This window comes from Xenopus laevis, chromosome 3L (assembly GCF_017654675.1).
Source record: "Xenopus laevis strain J_2021 chromosome 3L, Xenopus_laevis_v10.1, whole genome shotgun sequence".
NCBI classification, from domain to species: domain Eukaryota; kingdom Metazoa; phylum Chordata; class Amphibia; order Anura; family Pipidae; genus Xenopus; species Xenopus laevis.
Window position 1 is genome coordinate 130589858 of NC_054375.1, and position 25241 is coordinate 130615098.

At 41.9% G+C, this 25241-nt stretch overlaps 1 protein-coding gene across 2 annotated transcripts; it reads left to right on the forward strand.

Annotated features, from left to right (window-relative positions):
• Positions 1–1996: 1996 nt before the first annotated feature.
• rassf2.L (Ras association domain family member 2 L homeolog) lies at positions 1997–24589 on the forward strand. 2 transcript variants are annotated; one of them, NM_001096747.1, is given in 11 exon segments: positions 1997–2052; positions 5309–5399; positions 9674–9749; positions 9941–10092; positions 13648–13718; positions 16551–16711; positions 17371–17472; positions 18223–18274; positions 20236–20357; positions 21053–21150; positions 23042–24589. In NM_001096747.1, coding segments are annotated over 10 exon segments (963 nt in total). In that variant the 5' UTR covers positions 1997–2052; positions 5309–5340; the 3' UTR covers positions 23112–24589.
• The last annotated feature ends 652 nt before the right edge of the window (positions 24590–25241 follow it).

Sequence of the window (25241 nt, forward strand, 5' to 3'; positions counted from 1 at the left end):
TTTCTGCCCTTTACAGCACAAAACGCAGCGCTGTGTCAACAATGGATTTTTTAGAAACATTTTTGCCCTTGATCCCCCTCTGGCATGGCACTGTCCAGGTCGTTGCACCCTTTAAACAACTTTAAAATCATTTTTCTGGCCAGAAATGTCTTTTCTAGCTTTTAAAATTCGCCTTCCCATTGAAGTCTATGGGGTTCGCGAACTTTTTTTCCGACGTTCGCTACATCCCTATTCACCTCCTTTTTTTTACTCAGAAAGGGAGTTAATGGGAACTAAAGCCTGAATTCTGTATTTCATATATTCAACTAAATGTACCCGCCCAGAGGTTCAGTAGCCCTATAAAAGTAAAGGTCCATGGCCTTTGAACTTGTCCACAGCAGCTCCCCATATTGGGCCATCTTTTGAGGGTCAGGGGCACTGCACATGCTCAGTGTGCTCTAGCACACTGACAAATAAGTGTGCTCTGACAAATAAGATTTAGGGTCCTGCTTAAACATTAACAAAAAGTTAGGTTTTATGCCATAGAATGCAAAATGCACTATGCAGGAAACTGAAAATGTACTCGATCAGACAGGAATATAAGCACCCTACAAATAGTTTAGCCTTTTAGAGATCACCAAAGTGTGATCTACTGGACTGGTATTGCTAGTACATAGAGGCCAAGCAGCCCCCACCAGCCCACTCTATAGTGACTTTCTATGGCATCTTGCAGCAGCCCCTCTGGCATTTGCCAGAACTCACAGATTGCCAGTCCGGCCAGATCTTTATACAAACACAAGCCGTTCAACCGGGACTGATTGTGACTTCTTATAAATGACAACAGGATGCACATTATGTTCTGCATTATATACACATCAGCAGGAATTATGGGAAATGACTGCCGTTTTGCACACACGACAGTTGGAGGTTTGGTCACTGCTTGTTTTCTCCTTATTATAATTGTTAAACTATAACTGATGAAACAAAAATCAAGTTACACTGGATTGTATTTCCCATCAACATTTATCTTATTGGAAAATAAAAGGAGACATATACCCCAACTAGGACAACCTGAAATTTCCCAGAGTGCAATTTATATTGTGTTTTCTATGCAAACAATCCCTGTTTTGTTTAAAGGGGAGGGCATTTTTTTAGTAGCTGAAAGCACAAAATGTCTCAGCGTCCTTAAAAGGGAACTATTGTGACAATTTAATATAAGCTTCCTCATACTGAAGTAAGAAACTTTCGAAATACAATCATTTAAATGTATTGCTAAGGCTGCCATCTTTTTTTAAAAAAAATTTGTATGGGCTGTGATGCAAAAAGGGGCGGGGCCACAGGGGGTCGTGCTGCAAAAGGGGCAGGGCCACATCATGGAGAAAAGGTTTCCACCAAAGGGCAAGGGCTATAGTTTAGGGTATTAGAAATTGTTAGTAAATGTGTAATTCCGGCCCTGGCAGGGGTGGCAACCCTATGTTCTGCTAGTTTGTGAAATAATCAAGTTTATCTCCACTATCCCTCTCTCTGCATCTGTTTCTCTTCATTCACGAGTTGGGTGTCACTGTTACAAGTGAATTCTATATTGCAGGGCCCATTCTATAACAGACCAGTGACCAATCCTATACAGTGGGGCCCATTCTATAACAGACCAGTCCTATACAGTGGGGCCCATTCTATAACAGACCAGTCCTATACAGTGGGGCCTATGCTTGCAGCATGTCAACGACGTATGTAAAACTTTCCCACGTCCCATAGAGGTTACAAAGCCTCTCCCCCTCAGCAGAATTAGGAAGAAGCCGCTCTGTCAGACAGATGCTGGGAAGACAGATCCCCCCTCCCCGTGTGAGTAGTATTGTCCGTCTGAGGCTCTCAATAGGGGCCAATCAGATTCTGGCTCCACACAGCATCGCGCGCTGCCATTGGTCAGAGGGGAGGGCTGGCGAGGCAGAGCTGCTCTATGCGCGGGGCACACACTACTGATAGGGAGACGGTTGTCAGCCCAGTCAAGTGGCAATAGCAGCGTCCTGCTGTGCGGATCTATACGGGCACTGTCCTCCCTGACACAGGGACAGGGTGAGTACATGCCCCCCTTTCCATCCCTCATATATATATGTGTCACTCGCATGTCCCCCCTGTATTCCACTTCTTATTGATCATCTCTGACTCCAGCAACAATGCCCAACCTCTAGCTCTTCCAACGCACAGCCGGGGATGCTGGGAGTTGTAGTTGCAGCAATAGCAGGAGGGCGTCCGGTTGGAGCATCGTGCAGGCAGAATGGATGTGAATGAAGCCCATTGTGATGCGCTGGACACATGACTATTTGCTCACTGACCTGCAGGGCAGCTAAAGGGTTACAGGTGCTGCTCAGATCAACTCATATTTGTCTAAATACATAACCAATGGAATCTGAGCGATGAAACCAAATGAGATTTACTGAGGGGAGTCACAAGGCAGAAGAGGGGGAGTGTAGTGTTGGGAGCAACCCAGAAAGCCCAGAAAACCACAGCAAACTATAATACAAGTGACTAGAGATCTTAGGGGTCTCCTCATTCAGTGACCCTATTGCTTTTATAAGTGGGACATTTGGGGAGAGAAATTAAAATGAGACTATACCAAACTTTTTCATTTTTTCTGTGGGTTCAGTTGCCCTTTTAAAAAGCATTAAAAGGACGGTCAGTAACAGATTTATGTAGCAAAGTCAAGGGAGGTGTCAGACTGTTTAAAATTAGGGTTCAATGAATGTAACCCATGTTGTTTAAGTTTAATCCCCTTTTACCACGTCAGTGTTTACAGCTAATTAAATAAACGTACATAAAGTAAATTCCTGGTTTAGTGGAATTGGCACCATACGGCCCATGTGCCCTAACAGGTGAGGGGTCGGTAAGATGCAATGAGTCGACTGTAGGTCACAGACTTCAGCTCTTGAGCGATTGTGAGAGGTGTAGTTCAGAAAATAAATGGGCGCACTTTGGCTAGAACTTCATTGACAATATGGTGCCATAGTTTACTGGCTTCTTAGTGGTTATATACTGTAATAGAAGATATTTTCTGTTACAAACAGAATTATAGACAGAGGGCAATTTTCATGTTTGAGGAGGATAATTAAAGGGCGCCTATCACCTTTAAATTAGGCATATCTATAACTGACTGGGCCTCTCCATGACAAAATGTTCAGGGGAGCTTGGCTGCATTCTTATCCACACACCCCAGTCCCGGTTTGGCTTCTGGTAAAGCTAAAGGCCACCTAGAAACTTCCCTCACAGTAAAAAATGTCAGATACAGATTAAAATTTCTTAATGTGAACTCAACATAAAATACAGGAAAACATGATCAAGACAGTAACTCCCCTGTATAGAAGTGCTCAGCCTTTATGTTGCTTTGATACGTGGGCTGATGTATAATGGCGGGCTAGGTTTGTCTTCAAATACAATGTGTCGTCTTCTAAACCCACCCACCTCTCCGAACTGACAGTTGCACCCGTATCAGCAGCCAGGAGAGGAAATTCTGTGACTATAGGAAGGAAGCGAGTGTCACACGCCTCACTGCCGGCCAGTATCTAAAGCAACGTGTGAGCAAACAGGAAGCGAAAATTGTATTCTATTTCATTTTACAAAAACAGTTTTGGGCATCTGTATTGTGAGGACACTGAATATTTGTGGGACCTGCCAGGGACACTTGAAGAAAGGAGAGAAAGAGGATTATATAGTTTTGTACAGGTAGGAGAGCTAGTGTTAGGGCGGGGCTCATATAACTGTACTGATAGGTATGTAGTGTTTTGTGTAGTTGCTATTTTATTTTAACAAGAGTGTTTGTATCTGATATAAGCAAAATGGAAGGGTGCCCTGGGACATACCAAATGTGGCTCTAGAGAACAACATTTGCAGTTAGTTTACCTCTTGACTATGCAGGCAGTGCTCCTAGTAATAGTAAAGAATCTCTGGGAAGGGAGTGTGACTATGGGATAACAGGTATAGTAAGAAGAGATGGTGCCTATAGTAACAGTGGGATAATAGTCTCTGGGAAGGGAGTGTGACTGTGGGATAGCAGGTATAGTAGGGAGAGATGGTGCCTATAGTAACAGTGGGATAATAGTCTCTGGGAAGGGAGTGTGACTGTGGGATAGCAGGTATATTAGGGAGAGATGGTGCCTATAGTAACAGTGGGATAATAGTCTCTGGGAAGGGAGTGTGACTGTGGGATAGCAGGTATAGTAGGGAGAGATGGTGCCTATAGTAACAGTGGGATAATAGTCTCTGGGAAGGGACTGTGCCCTGGGACATACCAAATGTGGCTCTAGAGAACAACATTTGCAGTTAGTTTACCTCTTGACTATGCAGGCAGTGCTCCTAGTAATAGTAAAGAATCTCTGGGAAGGGAGTGTGACTATGGGATAACAGGTATAGTAAGAAGAGATGGTGCCTATAGTAACAGTGGGATAATAGTCTCTGGGAAGGGAGTGTGACTGTGGGATAGCAGGTATAGTAGGGAGAGATGGTGTCTATAGTAACAGTGGATAATAGTCTCTGGGAAGGGAGTGTGGCTGTGGGATAGCAGGTATAGTAGGGAGAGATGGTGTCTATAGTAACAGTGGATAATAGTCTCTGGGAAGGGAGTGTGACTGTGGGATAGCAGGTATAGTAGGGAGAGATGGTGCCTATAGTAACAGTGGATAATAATCTCTGGGAAGGGAGTGTGACTGTGGGATAGCAGGTATAGTAGGGAGAGATGGTGCCTATAGTAACAGTGGGATAATAATCTCTGGGAAGGGAGTATAGTAGGTATAGTAGGGAGAGATGGTGCCTATAGTAACAGTGGGATAATAGTCTCTGGGAAGGGACTGTGACTGTGGGATAGCAGGTATAGTAGGGAGAGATGGTTCCTATAGTAACAGTGGGATAATAATCTCTGGGAAGGGAGTGTGACTGTAGGATAGCAGGTATAGTAGGCAGAGATAGTAGCTATTGTAGCAGTGGGATAGCAGGTGTCGTAGACACATATTGTGACTATTTATGATGCAGTTAGTAACTGTGGTCCCTGTATTTTCTGATAGACGAAGGCTGTTACTGGGAGTTATAGATCTACAACAGCTGAGGGGCCATAGGTTGGGAAGCTGTATAAAGATCCAGACACCACATTTGTATTTCTTCATTATAGTATAGTGACTTGCAGTCCATAGACTGAGCATAGAAGTGACTGGTCCTGGCTGAATGTTTATGCCTTGGGGTGGATCAAAGGGGAAAGGGAAATGATTCCCAGGCGGCAGTAGTTAAATCCTTTCCCTTCTGTGTGACTGCCGTTAATCCCCATCTGGTCCTGTTCTCATTTCAGGTCGTCCCTCTCATGGACAGTGGGATGAACACATGGAGCCCTCACTGGAGACCTCATTAGTTCCCTGCGGGAAAGACAAGTATATTTCCAAGTGAGTTTTTCCTATTGGTGTCTTCCTGCTTCTTAGGGTCACCTCCATAAATCTTCCTGGCCGTTAGCTGTCTTCTGTCCTCCTGCTGTGTCCTGCATGGAGATGGGAGACTGAATAAAGGACAGACACCGCACTCTCCATAGCAGCCAAATAACATGGCAGGAATGTGTTGCCCCCTAGATTGCCTCTCACTTACGTGGGCCTATTTCACCCTGTGCAAAAACTGCACCCATGTAATATTAGCCAGTCTATAGAGCATGTTCAGTGTTTAAACAAGTAGTTCTCATTAATTATTTACTCTTTCATCACCATAGGGGAATCCAACCGTTCAAGCCTAAAAAAATGGAACAAAAGCAGCTTATGATGGGGGGAAGGGATTCAATGGATCGGGCTTTAATAATTTAGGACAAGCAAACCTACTTAACTATGTTTACGATATTATTTTTTTTTCTAAAGGGGGGAACAATTCGATATGACCAGTTCAGATGCCTTGTTACTGTGTTGTTGTGTGTAGAACTGCATCACAACTGGCAGCTGAATGAAGCCACCTTATCATTAATTATGAATGGGGGGTTTGTGCAGTGAGTGCAGGAATCTAAGGCAAAAGCGGGGTGTTAGAGATATTCATATGCATCGTCCTGAAGGGGGTCCTTGCTTTACTTTGTATGTTCTCCCTGTGACTGCCTGGGGTTCCTCCCATGCTCCAAAAACACACAGGAGAGGGTAATTGGCTCCTGATAAAACTGACCATAGTGTGAATGTGATAGGGACCTTAGATTGTAAACTCCATTGGGACAGGAACGGATATGAATGATGTATAATCTGTAAAGCTCTATGGAATATGTCAGGATTAAAATACAGAATAAAAGTGCAAATTGAACGTGCTTAGCGAACCATCGGGGTACTGCTGATACATTAAAGGGATACTGTCGGATACGGCGGAGATCGGTCGATCCCGCAGGAGCCCATTGGGCATCGTAATCGGATCGTTCGGCCATACGCCCGAACGTTCAGATTACCCCCCGATATAGCCATGCTCGTTAATGGCATATTGGGGAAAGATCCGCTCGTTTGGCGATGTCGCCAAACCAGTGGATCTTTGTGTATATGGCCAGCTTTAGGGTCTGGCCACACGAGCAGATTCGGGGAGATTAGTCGCCCCAACGAAAAATCTCCTCTTCTTCGGGGCGACACTCCCCGAACTGCCTGCCCTCTGCTGGATGAAATGAAAATCGCCTGTGGGAAGGCACACGCGGTGCTTCGTTTTCCAAAGTCGCCCGAAGTTGCCCCACGAGGAAACTTCGGACGACTTCGGAAAACGAAGCGCCGCGTGTACCTTCCCCCAGGCGATTTTAATTTTAGCCGGCGGAGGGCAGGGGGAAGGCAGTTAGGGGAGATTGTCGCCCCGAAGAAGACGAGATTTGTTGCTAGGGCGACTAATCTCCCTGAATCTGCTCGTGTGGCCAGACCCTTAATAGTAAAATTCAGGTCCAACTGAGACACATTCAGTTACATTGAGTAGGAGAAACAACAGTCTGCCAGAAAGCAATTCCATCCTAAAGTGCTGGCTCTTTCTGAAAGCACATGACCAGGCAAAATGACCTGAGATGGCGCTTAAACACCAATATTACAACACAAAAAATACACTTGCTGGTTCAGGAATGAAATTTTATATTGTAGAGTGAATTATTCGCAGTGTAAACAGTGTCATTTAGAAATAAAAACGACATCATAAAAATCACGACAGAATCCCTTTAACTTCAGCTTTTGAAAGGTTAAATGGGTGTTCCGGTTGCAACACAGTGTGGCTTCACTTCCCTTTATGACACCTCTAGGACATGTTTGGTATGTGTGCACATTCAGGATACTCAAATGATTCTTAAATGTGACTGCTTGTGAGAGCCAGTTATTATTATTACTAACATGTATTTTTATAGCGCCAACATATTGCACAGCGCTGTAGTTATGTCGCCTGGATGTGCCAGTCACACTCATTTTGGCTTCCTTCTGTAACAGAGATTATTGCTTTATATGTGATACGCCATGAACCATGCCAAATTTCCCCTTGACAGACTGGGGTGTGCAAAACTATGACTGCTACCCCAGGGCCCCCCACACCACCTCTGGGACCCGTGCTGCTCACCCACTGCCAGCCCCTTCCCCCCCATACGTACCTTAAAGGGGAACTATGGCGAAAATGTAATATAAGCTTCATCATTCTGAAATAAGAAAGTTTATAAATACAATAATTTAAATATTCTGTACTGTTTCTAAAATAATTACGTTTATCTTCACTATTCCTCTGTTTCTCTTCATTTTCTCTTCATGTTGGGTGTCAGACATTCATTGACAGTTAGATCCAATATATCTTATAGGGGGGTTCCTTTTGCCTAGAAGATGTATTAGAGCACACGCTATTAAAATCAGCAGACATCATGTCTCTCTACATGCAGGATTTGTGCAAAATGCAGTTATTTTGTTTGTACTGGAATCAGTTATTTTAGTGAGCTCTAATACATCTGCTTGGAAAGGGAGCCCTCCTATAAGATATATTGGATCTAACTGTCAATGAATATCTGACACTCAACTGCTGCATGAAGACAGAATGCGGAGAAACAGATGCTGAGAGAGGAATAACTCGATAAAACTTGATTATTTCAGAAACAATGAATAATATTTAATTGATTGTATTTACCAAGTTTCTTATTTCAGTATGAGGAAGCTTGTACAGTTCCCCTTTAACTTACTTGTGCCGAAATCAGGGTAGGACAGCAGAAAAGCAAGGCTAGTCAGAAGACTGACAGCAGAGGGCAGGCAGGGAAGAGATGGCGGAGGGCAAGTGGGGATCAGGACTTGGTTGGCACAGGGTTGTGTCCCAGTCCAACCCTGCACTCGGGCTAGGTAGATGTAGAACACATCTTTGCATAGTACATGTTTATGCACTATTCACTATAATATATGTGTATAAACCACTCACCTCAATATCTTCACATATGCGGGCAATCATTCTGTATTTACCGATCACTCTAGTCTGGGTGTGGGCAGTGTACATCTGTGGCAGTTAATTCCATTTGTACCTCTCCTGCTCTGTGTGTGGGCAGACATCCTACAGCCATGTGCATAGTTTTGCCATTTTGTCTGACTAAACTGCATCTGGGCTAATGTTGTGGGCAGCAACATTATTGAAAGACAATCACGGTGGCTCTGTTGGGGGCAATAACTCCAAGAGTGCCATGTTGTTGTCTTGGAACAGCAGAAAAACTTCTTCTAGACTCTGCAGAATTAAAAAAAAGCAGACTGTGGCACATATTGTTACTATGCCTGAATCCAGTGCATGCCAAACTCCATGTTGCTAAGCCTATGTACTGCCGTGAGATTTTGTGAGCCTAAACTGGCAGATAAGAGACAAGTATCTGGCACTTTAGAATAATATTACATAACACAGGAAATGTCTCTTGTGATTTGAGAACAGTCACAATTAAACTTCATACCAGACAAATGCATTTCTAATCATGTATACACTAGTCAGTAGAAACATATACAGTCCAGTCACAGACATGCACTTACTTACAGAGGTGTACTTACAGACATGCACTTACTTACAGACATGCACTTACTTACAGAGATGCACTTACTTACAGACATGCACTTACTTACAGAGCTGTACTTGCTTACAGAGCTGTACTTGCTTACAGAGCTGTACTTGCTTACAGAGCTGTACTTGCTTACAGAGCTGTACTTACTTACAGAGCTGTACTTACTTACAGAGCTGTACTTACTTACAGAGCTGTACTTACTTACAGAGCTGTACTTACTTACAGAGCTGTACTTACTTACAGAGCTGTACTTACTTAAAAGAGCTGTACTTACTTACAGAGCTGTACTTACTTACAGAGATGCACTTACTTACAGAGATGCACTTACTTACAGAGATGCACTTACTTACAGAGATGCACTTACTTACAGAGATGCACTTACTTACAGAGATGCACTTACAGACATGCACTTACTTACAGAGATGTACTTACTTACAGAGATGCACTTATACAGATGCACTTACTTACAGACATGCACTTACTTACAGACATGCACTTACTTACAGACATGCACTTACTTACAGACATGCACTTACTTACAGACATGCACTTACTTACAGACATGCACTTACTTACAGACATGCACTTACTTACAGACATGCACTTACTTACAGACATGCACTTACTTACAGAGGTATACTTACTAACAGACATGTACTCCTATTCTGTGCTTTGCAGGAATGAGCTGCTGTCACATCTGAAAAATTACAACCTGTATTATGAAGGACAGAACCTTCAGCTACGGCACAGAGAGGTAAAGAAGTGAGAATTTACTCTCCAGCCATTTTACTTGGTTCTCTTTTGCTTTGTTACATCTGTAGGGTTCTTATTTGTCTTGTGGCATCCCTGGGGGTCAGACATAAACCAATGTAAAATGCATATTTTTTTCTCAGAATGAATTCTTAGAATAACCCATTAATGACTGTAGTGTGTGTGTCCATGCAGGAGGAGGAGGAGCTGATTGTGGAAGGATTGCTTAACATCTTTTGGGGCTTAAGGCGCCCTATCCGGCTTCAGATGCAGGATGACAACGAGAGAATTCGCCCACCTCCTTCCTCTACATCCTGGCATTCAGGGTGCAACCTACTAACTCAACGGTCAGTGGTGGGTGGAGACGCTATAGTATTTTGGAGCTGTATACTGAGGATTGTTCCTCATCAGAAGTATAACTAACCCAATAACTATACATGCAGTTGTGTGTCAATTATTGCAAGTATCCATGTATTGCAGCCAATACTCACTATTAAAGGAACAGTTAGGCTGTGCAAAATAAAATATGTTTCTAATATAGTTAGTTAGCCAAAAATGCAATGTAAAAACGCTGGAGTGACTGGATGTGTAAAATAATAGCCAGAATTGCAATTGATCCTTAGCATTCAGACTCAAAAGCAAACAGTTATGGCCCATGTGGCCCTCCCTCAAGTCACTGATTGGTTACTGCCTGATAACCAATCCATGGAAACCAAGAGAGCTGAAAAGCAGGAAGTAGTGTTTTGGCTATTATGTTAGACATCCAGTAACTCCAGCCTTTATACATTATATATTTGGCTAACTAACTATATTAGAAACAGTTTTTATTTTGCATGGGCTATCTATTTAACCAGTTTTTATTTTCATACTGAACAATTCCTTTAATATTCAATGAGAGTCCAAAGTGCTAGCTTGATACATCCCTCAAGCTGATACAGATACGGGGCAGAGGGCATTGAATTGGGAGATTTCTTCCCTCCGGGGTCAGACTGAGCCATAGGGGTACAGAGAAATAACCCGGTGGACCCTGGCAGCTCAGACCCAATACCTACCAGTAGGTACTGCTGCTCCCCCCCCCCACTGCCTTCCCTCCCCCGATTGACGATGTCGAGGAGCGGTGACATGAGGCTGGCAGGGGGAGCGAGTGGCAAGGAGCTGGCGGGGGAGGAGCAGTATAAGGCTGGCAGGTGGAGCGAGTGGCATGGGGCTGGCAGGGGGAGCCAGTGGCATGTGGCTGATGGGGGGAGGAGCAGTAAGGGGCCGGCAGGATCCCCAGTAGGGGTGTGTGGGCCCCTGGGGCAGAAGCCCCGGTGAGCCTGGGACACCAGGTCCGACACTGCTTCCATCCTCTCCCTCTGCCCTGCTGTAGAAAGACCATCCGTATTCTACTGCTCCATAAGTCTTGAGTTGAACACAACTGCTCAGTTCTCATGAAGGCAGGTTCATTTGTCATAAAGCAGCATGTGAACTGGCAGATATACAGGAACTCCAGATCAAGTGCTAAAGGCCATGCGTTTAACCCCATTGATGCCAATGGATTATATCAGAATGAAAAAAAAAAACAAAGTGTGGGCCCCATTTCAGTGGGAAGTGGGAAGGCTGATGCTGAACCCTTAGTACTATTGTCTGTATGTACATTTTGTTCTTGGCTTGCGAGATTCTCCACAAAGAAGGTCTCCAGATCAGCAGTGAGAGTAAATGGGATTCACCAAGCTTGAGCGTTTGTTCTTATTTGGCACAAATATCCCTGAATTTCATGTGTGTCATCCAAGCACAACACAGAGAAATATTCTAGCAAAGGATATGGGAAAATCATCTGGGCAGCACTCCCTCCGTGTTTGTTCCATTGCTGGAGAACTGAGCATTTGGTTTCATTTAACAGAGCAGCAACTTGTTGTTGTGGATCACAGCACAAAGGGCTGTTGAGATGTAAACATTTTTTACATAATGTGCTTGTATTCATATTAACTTGTTTTCCACTCATAAACAAACGTCATTCTTTGCCCCTCTGCTTCCTGTGCACCCAGCCCCTGCTCATTCCATACAGTGAAGTTACGTAATTTCATATTTTATGACTTATTTATTTATTCTGCCTCTTTCCAGGTTTCAAATGGGGGTCACTGACCCTGGCAGCCAAAATCTGTTGCTCTGCTTGGCTACAATTTGATGTGCTTAGTATTAACGTATCTTTTTATTCGCTTCCTCTCAGCCTCTCATTCAAATCCCTGCCTGGTTGCTAGAGTAAATTACACCCTAGCAACCAGATAACTGGTAAAATTCCAAACTGCTGAACAAAAAGCGAAAAAGTTCAACAAACACAAAATAATTTAAACTAATCGCAAATTTTCAGAATAGTCTCAGACAGCATGAGAAAATTCAGTTTATTGCAGTTGAGGGTGGGCCCTGGACAAATGCCCAATTACCCTCACTGTTCTAACAGTATACCTTATATTAAAGGGGTAGTTCACCTTTAAGTTAACTTTTAGAATGGGTAATTCTAAGCAGCTTTTCAGTTGGTCTTGATTTTTTTTTATAGTTTTTGAATTATTTGCTGCCTTCTTCTGACTTTCCAGCTTTTACGTGGGGGTCAGTGACCCCTTCTAAAAACAAATGCTCTGTAAAGCTGCTGATTTATTATTATTTCTGCTTTTTATTACTCATCTTTCTATTCAGGCCCTCTCCTATTCATATTCTAGTCTCTTATTCAATTCACCGCAGGGTTGCTAGGGATAATGTGGACCCTAGCAACCAGGTTGCTGAAATTGCAAGCTGGAGAGCTGCTGAATAAAAAGCTAAATACCGCAAAAACCACAAATAATAAAAAATGAAAACCAATTGCAAATTGTCTCAGAATTTCACTCTTTACATCATACTGAAAGTTAACTCAAATGTGAACAACCACTTTTAAGTGATAATTGTTTTAAGTTAACGTCCTAGAGCAGCTCCAGGTGAATTCCAAGTGCCAGTGTATGATCCAGCAGGGCAAAGGAACCATATTCCGAAATGAGAGAAACCTCAGCCAAACGGCACTGTTTTAATTAGATCTTGCAGCCCCCAGGGAGAATGTAAAGTCTTGTGATTCCGCACCTGTTCTTTTGTTCCCCTCTGGTGGGGATGTTTCTGCTGACATAGATTCATACGTCTGCCCAGAGACTCATCATGTGCAACACAGAGCCTAATTATACTGCTGTTCTGTGGGACTTTAGCAATTAGAAACAGATCCCCAGACCGAATGTTACTCAGCCCTGTTTATATACACCAATGGCCGCATTTATTCTTACTAAAGTGGGCTCATTGAACTACACGGCTAGCATCTTTATTTATCAGTGAATATATAATCTGCGTTGGCACATGCATTTCGTTTACTATAGGCTCTGGCTACTCCGATCTAGCACCCTGTATCTTTCCCATTGTATAAATCCAGTTAGAAATGGCCCTTTTATTAACGGGATGGGGATAGACAGACAGTTAATAGCTATCCCATGCCTGTGGGAATTCTTATACCGATTTATTCCCAACGGACATAGACAGTAGTAATTGTACCAGCGGTTGTCGGCATATATCCCTAAGCCTTCTGGGTAATAGATCAGCACCAGGCCTGATGGTGAAAGTTTTGTTTCCTACAAGCTGTACATAATATTATGTTTCCCCCACTTTATAATCGGGTGTGCCAAATATGTCTGTTTGTGTATACATTAAGACACTCCGTAACACGTGGGAATGGTGGAAGTTTTTATATTTGTATTTGTCACGTCAAAGCCTCGAGAGCTGTCACTATGGCAACGTGTCTGTGTGCTCACTATTCTGTGTTCGGCTTTTCTCGTGTTTCTGCCCAGATAACAACTGACAGATATTTCGTTACTGTCACAAAAATGAAAGCAACATTTTCTTTTATTGTCCAGGCCTGTGGCTAAACCCGCCACCATCCCTGACATACAGATCACAGAAGCTGAAGATAATCCCACCATTACGGGTAAGTCTCTGCCTTTATCTCTCTCTCATGGAGGTGCAACCAGCGGCCTTACAATTCCATACCATGTTAGCGAATTGAACCAGACGCTGTGAGGGAAACAAGTCCGTGTGGATCTTATGCCTCCATTTTGTTGCATGGCGAAAGTACAAATAAATGAGCACTAAAGTATAACAAAATATATATTTTACTTGTGTGGAATGTATGAGGTAAAATATTAGGGAAATGTGGTTTTCTGTTCTCCTAAACCGACCTTATTTTTACCTCAGCAACCAACTAACCAAAGATTGCGTAGTCTGCAGCCACGGGGGTCACATGGCTGCTACAAGTCACATGATCTACTCTCCATCACTGGGTTATGAAATCATGAAGTTCCTTCTAGAATTGCACCACTTTTTGGAACCCAGGGGAGGAAAGGGAACACCCTACTGAGATTAATCATAGAAGAAATGTGCCTCTCAGTACTGAGCATGCTTTAGAGAGACACATTAAGTGCTCCTGAGCTGCCTGCAACTAGAGCTGGTTAATCCAGGTCAGAAGGTTAGGGTGCACATTGCCACACTGTAAGGTGGTTCCCCCCAATGAATTATACATGCTACCAGCTGATGCCAGCTTGGGTACCTTAATAATTCATCTTCCTTTCCACTTCATGATCTTCTTGCCTGCAGGCAGTAGACATGTGACACCCATTATCCCTAAGAAGTAGCAGATAAAGTGCAATATACTGTCAGTCTGCTGCCAATCTTACCCGCCTACTGCCATGTACATATATTGTTCTATGTTAGGAGTCTCTGCTGTGCAGGTATAGTGCAACACAGAACAGCAAATTAATTAAACTAGAGTATTCTCTGTAAAGCAGGGCTTTCTAGACCTGTCCTATGGCAGCTGAGGGTCAGTGATAAAGGTAGGGCTCTCCGTTTTAGCCTAAGGCAAACGATAAATGACCTATGTATGGTGCTATCTTGTATGCCAGTCTGAGGGGTCATTAAATTACATATGCAGGTCCAGTGTGGGATTTAAAATAGGGCAGTCTATCTCTCTTATAAACTGCAAGCGGGGGTGGATTGCACCAATGCTGAGTGTGTAGGTAGGGTTGCCACCTTTTCAGAAATTTTTTACCGGCTGGTGGTGGGGGGGACAGAAACAAATGGGGTGGGCCGTGATGGAAAAGGGGCGGATCATGACATAAAAGGGGGTGGAGCCACGTTGCACGATGGCCAGAAAGCAGAGAAAAAGTAAGTTTCGAGCAGAGGTCCAAGGGCTTTTGTTAAGGGTATTATAAATACAAACACTGTCAAACAGCACTTCTCAAGGAAGCTCAGGAGAAGACAGCAAGAAAGAATAAAAACATGTATTCCAAATAGGGATGCACCGAATCCACTAATTTGTATTCGGCCAAACATCCGAATCCTAATTTGCATATGCAAATTAGGGGTGGGAAGGGGAAAACATTTTTTACTTCCTTGTTTTGTGACAAAAAGTCACTCCCCACCCCTAATTTGCATATGCAAATTAGGATTCGGTTCGACCGAATCCTGCTGAAAAGGTCCGAATCCTGGATTCGGTGCATCCCTAATTTCAAATGTGTAGTACCGTACATGGTATTTATCCTTTTTTTGCTGTCTTTTCCTGAGGTTCCTTGAGAATCGCTTTTTCACAGTGTTTGAATTTATAAGAAGAAAGAATAAAAACGTATTCCAAATATGGTGTAGTACATGTTTTATTCTTTCTTGCTGTCTTCTCCTGAGCTTCCTTGAGAAGCGCTCTTTCACAGTGTTTGGATTTATAAGATTAATACCGGTTGGAGAACAGATAAGAAACGGCCACAGGAGTGAACTTCCAGAATCCTTTTGAATTTTCTTCTTTTGTTAAGGGTATTACAAATATACCGGCAGCTACATTGCCGTTAAATTTGTAATACCGGCCTTTGCAGGTGTTTTACCGGCTACAACCCTAGGTGTAGGCAATCTCTCTCACTTTTAAAAGCTAATGGCGGTGGAGGACTAAGCCCTCCCGAGTGAAACCAATGCCCAGGTCAGGAGACACTTATCCCAAGAAATGCTACCATGCAGGGAGGTGCCAGCCTTTGAATACTATGACCGGAGGTAAATAGTTAGGGACCACCGTATGGGGTTTACCTTGACGTGGTATGATGGCTTACCAATTTCATGAGCATAACTTTGTAACTAAAATCCCCTGTTTTTGTAAATACATGAATTTTAATAGATATTGGATTACTTATGAGACAGGGGACCAGAGCATGTGCATTGATCTATCCCCCTTCTTTGTCTCTAGGATGTAAAATAGGCCCTAGCATTTCAGGTACCCAGAGTACCCAAATAGGCCCCCACCAGCCCACTAAATAGTAACTGTCATCTTAGAGCAGCCCTCTCGCACTTACCACAGATTGCCAGTCTGGGCCTGAACGTAGGTACTGTACTAAATTTACGAGAGATGTGCCGGTTGCAATACATAGATTAGAGTTTTATGACAGGTCAGACCTATATCTCGGGTTGGCAGTGCCACATGGCCTGCTACAACTCACACACTTTATATTGCTAATAGTGCAAGTGGGTCTGCAGGGCCACCATGTTATATGAGCTCCACATGAATTATTTTAATTGGGGGTCATGTGCAATCAGATAGATGCAAGTGCCACAGTGATGTCACGACCTGTTTACCCCAATTTAAATTGTGTTAATACATGTTTGAAGCTGTTGGACAGTCCTGTGAGCCATAAAAAATTCTAGGAAAGCTGTATTTATGGATATATTTAGCCACAGCAGACTGCCCGTCACTATCTGTTCAGCATGGGATATTTGTGTTGTCCCTCAGATGAGGAGGAATCAAAAACCACTGAAGAGGACACCCCGCAGCTGATGCGTACCAGGAGTGACGCTGGCGTGCGGAGAAGGGGGACCCAGCGTACACCAGGGGAGCAGAGACGCCTTAAACGCCATCGCTTCTCCATTAATGGGCACTTCTACAACCACAAGGTATGAAATGAGGGATGTAATTAGTTTCTGCATTTCGCTAGGTCCAGAACAACTGATAACGAGGACAGAATCAATATCATTAAATCGAGAATTCTCGAGCCCTGCACAGAATAAGCAGTCTTTGCTCAGAGCCCTTGATGCACTGGCAGAATCATATATTATGGGGAAGTGTAAACTGCAAGAAATCTGTTCAGCAGAGGGGACATTTACAGTTCTCCAGGGCTCAAATGCTACAGCACTAAGGAAGTGCCCCTTTGTGCTCAATTAACAAGTTCGGGGGGAATGCTGCACTCTGCATCTTAAGACCATGTATGAATGCAAGTATATTGATTTTTTGAATAGAATGTAGAAACATGATTTTGCACATTGCACTTGCTAGTTGAAGCTTTTTCATACATAGTTCAGCATAGTTTGTATTTTGCTCAGAATATATATGACTGATATGATATCATTTTACCGCTCACTGCCTCCTCCAGCTAGCTGTTTACAAATTTCTGGAAGTCAGTATTTCATTTTCCACCTTTATATGCAATTACTGCTTATGTAAAAGCAGCTGACATATATACAAAGTACTTTCTTGTGATATTTGATCCACAATGTGCTGCCCAATAAATATGCAGGAGTGGACTGAAATGTTTCTCTGACCGTTACTTTTGTAGACATCAGTATTTACGCCAACGTATGGCTCCGTCACCAACGTACGGATAAACAGCACAATGTCCACTCCCCAGGTCCTGAAATTGCTTCTCAACAAGTTTAAGGTATGTACCAAGGAGACAATCCCTCAGAAGCAACACACACACACATATGTTCATTAATTTCACGTAATGAATCCATCCTCTTTAGACTGAGCCAAATACCGAATCCGCCTCAGAGATTTGGTCGAAACAAAAACCAAATTTGTATTAACAAAAAACTGCTGCTGTTGGTTGTCCAGAGCTTCACAGTCACAGTGTCCACGTTCAGTTCGAGTAGGCACTCAGGATTTGGATGAATCCAATTTCTGCAAAAAAGTGCAGAAGAACCCTTTATCTCTACATGTTTATCAGGACAATATGGAACTGTGGTGCCCCATACACCTGCCTGACCATGCCCCTAATCAACATGAACCCTGCCCATTTTGCAGCAAACCTTGTCCTGTTTTATGGCAGTACAGGCCCCTGTTTCCTCCAGGCCCCAGACAGATGTCCTGCCTGCACCCCCGCCTATGCAAACAGAACTATGTAGAAATATAACAAATTCTAATATGAAACAATATCACACCTAATTTCAGTCTTCCTAAACTCTTTGTAACTCTATATATGTGTTATTTATTGCAGTGTTTGTGCCCTCCTGTCTGTGTTTATTAATGTAACAAAGTACAACACTAGCACTATATACATACACCAGTTAATCAGATAGGGCTAACTACCAGTTAACCACAAAATCCATTCACCCCATTTACACCGAAAATGCTTGCTACTGATTTACTGGGCATACTGATGACATCTACTTCCCTTTTCTAATTTCAGATTGAGAATCCGGCCTCAGAGTTTTCTCTGTACATGGTGCACACCAGCGGAGGTGAGAGCTGAAGTTGAACATTATAATATACACAGTCCTAAACATGCTTTCTATTCTGATATGATGAACTCATGGGCTGGTAGAGGAAGCTTAAATATTACCCTTATATTATTGTCATCCACAATGTTTGTCCACTCACCCCAAATGAATGGAACAATTTCTTTTATTGCCAATTGGTCAGATATGGTGCGAGGTGGGCCGTGTATGGTTAGCTTTAGACTTACAAACACAATAGGCCTTCCAAAGCAAGTTTTTTATAAATTGCATGCAACTGATTCAGTTTTGTGTCTAATTAGTTATCAGGGAACTGCAACTGCATTGGTGCAACTTTGCACTATGTTATTATGTGGCTAAGTATTGTTATTTTATCATGTGTAAATGCGTCTGGACTTCTACAAATGGTCTTTCAACTACTTTACTTGCAACTAGGAGGAAGGTTTATCAAAATGTGAGATGAGAGCTCACCACAGAAAAATCCACTCACTTTCTATTCATTCCTATGGGATTTTTAGCAGCGTATGTATCAAATGGTGAGCTTTCATCCATTTGATAAGTATGCTTCTAAAAAATCCAATAGGAATGAATAGAAAGTGAGTGGATTTTTCTGTGGGGAGCTCTCATCTCACATTTTGATAAAGCTGCCCCTAGAATCCAGGATTCCTTCTTTTTTAACAGGATTCGGATTTGGACAAATCGAAGTGCCTTGGCTGTACTGCATCAAAATCCTTAATCATGTGACGTTTCAGTTTTTTTAACCCCTAGGGGCAGATTTATCAAGGGTCGAATTTCGAGGGGTTAAATCCCTTGAATTTCGACTGGGGAATAGAATTGAATAGGGAATTCGGGCAAATTTACGCACTGGCGAATAGTCGAATGGGCGAATGGGCCCGGCAAATAGTCGAGCGATCGAATATTCGATCTAAGGATTTTAATACAATCGAATGCCTTTTTATTCGATCAAAAACTTAGAAAAAAAGCCTATGGGACTTTCCCATAGGCTTTTAAAGCAATTCGGTAGGTTTTATCTGGCGATGTAGGCACTCGAATGATTTTTAAAAGAGACAGTACTTTGACTATCGAATGGGCGAATAGTCGCAGCGTTTTTTCGCTCGATCTATTCGAATCATTCTACTCAGGCGAATTTACGCCAATTCGATAGTCGAAGAGCACATAAAACTCCTCGAAATTCAAGTTTTTTTTCCCCTCTATTCATTCACCCGAGCTTAGTAAATGTGCCCCCTAGAGTTAGGATTGGGTTTGGAATTCAGCCAAATCCTAAATCAGTGATCCCCAACCAGTGGCTCGGGCACAACATGTTGCTCATCAATCCCTTGGATGTTGCTCCCAATGGCCTCAAAGCAGGTGCTTATTTTTGAATTCCTGGTTTGGAGACAAGTTTTGTTTGCATAAAAAACAGGTGTACTGCCAAACAAAGCCTCCTGTAGACTGCCAGTCCACATAGGGACTACCAAATAGCCAATCACAGACCTTATTTAGCACCCCAGGAACTTTTTGCACGCTTGTGTTGCTCCCCAACTTTTATTTACATTTGAATATGGCTCACAGGTAAGAAAGGTTGGGGACAATGGTCCTAGATGGAAGATTTGGCCGAATCCCAAAATAGTGGATCCAATTCATCCATTCTTACTACTATATTTATTGTTAACACACATACTGTCCAAGGTACTAAACAGTATGTTAATTGGATGCCAGGTCACCTGATAGACAGGTGAATGCAGGAGGTCACATACTGGTTATATTTAACACCCAGGCCTCACCCCTCAATCAACAGTCAATACTAAAATTACAATATAGGATTATAGGGGAGTGCAAACAATATCAACATTTTTGATTGCCTCCAAAAATAAATATAAATGGTAATGAGGCAGTCGTTGTCAGTTGGTAGGAAATTGTATGCAATGTTGTTCCTTTCAATCTCTCTTCCTTTCCACTCTACACAGAGAAGAGAAAGCTGAAGGAAACTGATTATCCTCTAATCGCACGGATTCTGCATGGGCCTTGTGAGCAGGTGTCTAAGGTTTTCCTTATGGAGAAGGACCAGGTGGAAGAAGTCACTTATGATGTGAGAGTCCTTTCTGAATGATTCCGTTTCCCGCCTAGTTCCTGTCTCTTTTATATCTGTTACATCTTTGTTTCCTTCCTTTAAAAAATGTCTCCAATTTCCTGTCTTATCATGTATTATTTTTGTATCAGGCAATATGAAGCTTCTTGCTATGTAAAACCTTCTTTCTCTGTGTGTATTGGCATTGTCTAAATTCTTTGTGACCTCAGAAATATTTCTATGTTCCACAAACCATATGGTCTCACTGAAATTCTGACTCTAAAATAGGGATGCACCGAATCCAGGATTTGGGTCGGTATTCGGCCGAATCTCTCGCGAAGGATTCGGGGGTTCAGCTGAATCCAAAATAGCATCCCTACTCTAAAAGAGTGCTGCCAAATGGAGAGCCTGAAATTAGCAGTCTAAAAAGGAATATTGTAAATTCCAAAAGTGCTCAAAGAAGCATTTTGAGTACACTGACATCAGATTGTTTTGAGGTTTTGTTCCCCTTTAAGTGTTAAGCTTAGAGACTGAATGCTATAAATACAGGTGTAAATGTTTATATGGATAAAGCATATAATGTGTATGAAAGTAAACATATTGGGTTTTTTTTTACTCTTAATTCATTAAAAGATATATAAAAAACCTTCCTGTTTATGTCCTGTGTATCTTTGTTTTTATATGGGCTTTATAGTATATCTCTTTATTCCCTTTAGGTGGCCCAGTACATCAAATTTGAAATGCCTGTTCTGAGCAGTTTCATCGAGAAACTCAAGGAGGAAGAGGATAGAGAGGTCGACAAACTAATGAGGAGGTACAGAAAAAGGGGCTTGAGTGAAGAACTGCCTGTGCTGTTATATGGCAGTGCTGGGTGAAACAGAGGCTTGGAGTGCAAACCTGCCTCACTATCAAGTCATTGTGCTGAGTGAGCTGTGCCAACTTGTCCTGACTGTCACCTGATAGAAAGATGAAAGCTTGGTGTGCAGATCTACCTGTATTGTCATGTGATAATGATGGTTAAGAGAGAGGCTTGGATGCTGGCCTGTGTCACATGACTGTTCTAGGTTAAACAAATGGAGACTGCACTTCTATTAGGCAAGGTGCTTTCTGTGCTGCCATGTAGTAATTATCTGTATTATTAATTACTAATCAGCTTTATATTGTGACGGTTATATTCTGTGAGTACTGTATATTATAAGTGGGTCCCTAAGCTCAGTAAGTGACAGCAGCACAGAGCATGTGCAGTGAATCATCAGAAAAGAAGATGGGGAGCTACTGGGGCATCTTTTGAGACACAGATCTTTACTGCGAAAGAGTTGTGGTTGCCTTGGGCTGATACAGAAGCCCAAAACATAATGTAAAACACTTCTAGCTACTTCTTTAGTTAGACTTCAGTTTTCCTTTCAAACTCTCTGGATCAAATATATATATATATATATATATATATATATATATATATATATATATATATATATATATATATATATATATATATATATATATATATATATATATATATATATATATATATATATATATATATATATATATATATATATATATATATATATAAAGTAAGTCCGACCTGGTGCACTCACAACTGTTTAACACATTGCCTAGGTGCTGGTCAAAATAATCATTCAAAGTATCAAAAACAGACCGCACTCCAAGGGCTTTTCAAGTGTGAAAAAACTTGTATTTTAGACGGGCCGAGTTATGGCTACTTGAAAAGCCCTTGTAGTGCGGTCTGTTTTTGATACTTATATATATATATATATATATATATATATAAATACACAAAAGGCATGAATATCTTGTAAATCATATCCTTATAAACGGTGAGTTCTGATGTCATGAGTTATAAACGGTGAGTTCTGATGTCATTTCTGTCACATGACTCACTGAAATTTGTGTATTATAATTAATAAAGTACCCCCAGTTGCAAAATATGAGGATATTAGAAGTCACCTCGGAGTTCCATGACCTGTATAAAAACACTTGGCCTTCGGCCTCATGTTTTTATATGGTCATGAAACTCCTCGTTAACTTATAATATCGTTATAATTTACAACAGGGGGTACTTTATTCACTATATAGCCTGCCTAACTGCTGATCCAGAGACTTTTAATTACATTAAATAGTATACTATAGTACTATCTAGAAATGCACCAAATCCACTATTTTGGATTCGGCTAAACCCCTGAATCCTTCAGGACATATTTGGCTGAATACCGAATACTAATTTGCATATGCGAATTAGGGGTGGAAAGGGGGAAAACATTTTTTACTTCCTTGTTTTGTGACAAAAGTCACGCAATTTCCCTCCTCACCCCTAATTTGCATATGCAAATTGGATTTGGTTCGGCTGGGCAGATGGATTTGGCCAAATCCAAATCCTGCTGAAAAAGGCTGAATCCCGAACTGAATCCTGGATTTGGTGCATCCCTAGTACTATCAGATGTGTGTTTTTAAACATTTGATCAGTAAATTCTCCCCGCTAATTGGCTGTTTATGACAAGTAATAAGCTTTAGAATGTTGATTACATTATCCTATATGTTTGCTGAGCTGCAAAAACCCATAGCAGCCACTCAGCAGGTATTTGACTCCCTTCAGTCTTATCAGTAATTGCTGTAGATGTCACTGGAACAATAAGCTGACCATGCTCCTGGCTGCCATACAGTAACACTCGCTCTCTCCTTTGCAGGTACACCTCCTTGCGAATGTTAATTCAGGACCGTTTACAAGACCTGGCAAGATGTCATGCCACCATGTAGGCTCTCAATGAGTCTTTCCTGTTTCCAGAAGCATTTCCCTTCTTGTGGGACTGGGGTCTGGTTGGGGGGGGGGGTTGCAACTTTTTATTGGATCACATATTGCAAAACCCCCTTTTCTGCAGGATGGTATGGCTTTATTGCAGCACATCCAATTCAAAATAATGCTTCTTGGCACCATAACAATAGGTCATCGTTTTGCTTCTTAATACTGTATTGAATTTAGTACCTGTTGCAATGTGTTCCTGTTACATTCTGATAGCAGCTTCCAGCTTTAGTTGGACTTTTAGCGCACTAGGTGCCTACAAGTCAATAAATGCACTAACATCACCCTTTTCTTCATCCCAATAGGGAACGTGTGCTTTTCCTGATATTTTGTTTAAAGGGCATGTAAAGGCAAAAAAAATAAAATCCCATTTTTACTTTCTTTAATGAAAAAGAAACCTATCTCCAATATACTTTAATTAAAAAATGTGTACCATTTTTATAAGAAACCTGACTGTATGCAGTGAAATTCTCCCTTCATTTACTGCTGTGGATAGGAATTGTCAGATGGTCCCTAACTGCTGAGCAGGGAAACAATCATACTTATGAACAGCAGGGGGAGCCCCCACCTTACTTCCCAGCCATGCAGAACTTGTTTATGACGATCCCTAAGCAGCCCAGACCACACTGAGCATGTGCACAGTCTTAGTCTTGCAAAGATGTTAACAAAGTTACAAGATGGTGACCCCCTGTAGCCAACTTTGAAAGCATAAATTATTTGTTTGATTAGGCTTGTGGTGCAGTAAGTTCATGTTTATATTTAGTGTACAAAATACAGCATTTCTGGCTTTATTCTATTTTAGACTTTACATGCCCTTTAAAGATGATCTGAGCAAGGCAGCTCATGGATATAGTCACCAGTAGGAAGTTATCTAGCAAACAGGCAGTATTTAGGTAAAGAAGCAGATGCCTTATAGAGGAGCCCCAGGGAAGTAGGTGCCATTTTGGCTTAAAAAGCAGCAATTTTGCAAAGAATCATGACTGTAGCAGAAGATTATGGGCAATTGAAAAAGGTACAAGTTTGGAGGATTTGCTTCATCTGCAAGAGGTGCAAGTGCAAAGCACAAGGAATTGGAAGATTCCACAGCACAATTTATAAGCTTTTTTTGAATGTCCAGTATCTTTACAGCAGGGAATACTGAATGATTGACATTTAACAGGGTCCCACTAGCTTGCATTGCTAATGGATTAGAAGGGAATTAACCTAAGAACATGAACTGTTCCTTGGCATTGTTACAGGGACAGGGCCCAGCACAGCAATACTTACGGCATAGGAGTCTATTTTGTACCTTTTTGCTTTTTTTTTTTTCATTTTTAACATGAGCTTCTGATCTCTGTGTAAAGTTTTGTCTTTTCTATCTTAACAGAAAATGTGAATTTTACAGTGAAAATGCTGAATTTATGGCACATCATTCTCAATAAAGCACTTTGCAGAATGCGCTTTGTATTGTTTATTGGTGGCGCAGAATGATATTCTCGCTGTTGACATAGATGAATGGATATATGTACAGCGAGCAACATAGATACAGCCATTTTATCATACTGCCTCTTTGCATTCTGGGTATACACTGGGTAAATTGAATTCACTATTATATAAGTGCACCTGTCTACTGCTGTGGTTTATATTTGGGGTTATCTGTCATAAATAAAGAGAGAGCCCAATATTCTCCCGTGTGACTCGTATCAATAGCAGGCAGTTTGATTAATAGTCAATTTGGATTCCTGACAAGGCAGAAGCCGAGCACAAGCCAAGGAGCCAGAGCCTGACAGTTACTGCACACGGGAAAAGCTGATTGTAAGGCAGCAGGAATCAGTCACACGTGGTGGTTAGACTGGGCCTAAAGGAACCCTGGGATGGGCTCATCTATAATACAAATGTTTCTGTTGTACTAATAATAAATATTAGGTGAGGGGGAGATGAAAAGAAACAAAGAGGTTCATTTCGTAACATGAGCAATGTTTCCCAGTAACCCATAGCAATCAATAAACCCCATCCATGCTGTTGTTCTTGCTCTACTAGACCAGAGACACTAACTGCTGATTGGTTGCTATGGGTTACTGGATCATGGCAAGTCATCTCTGTAAATG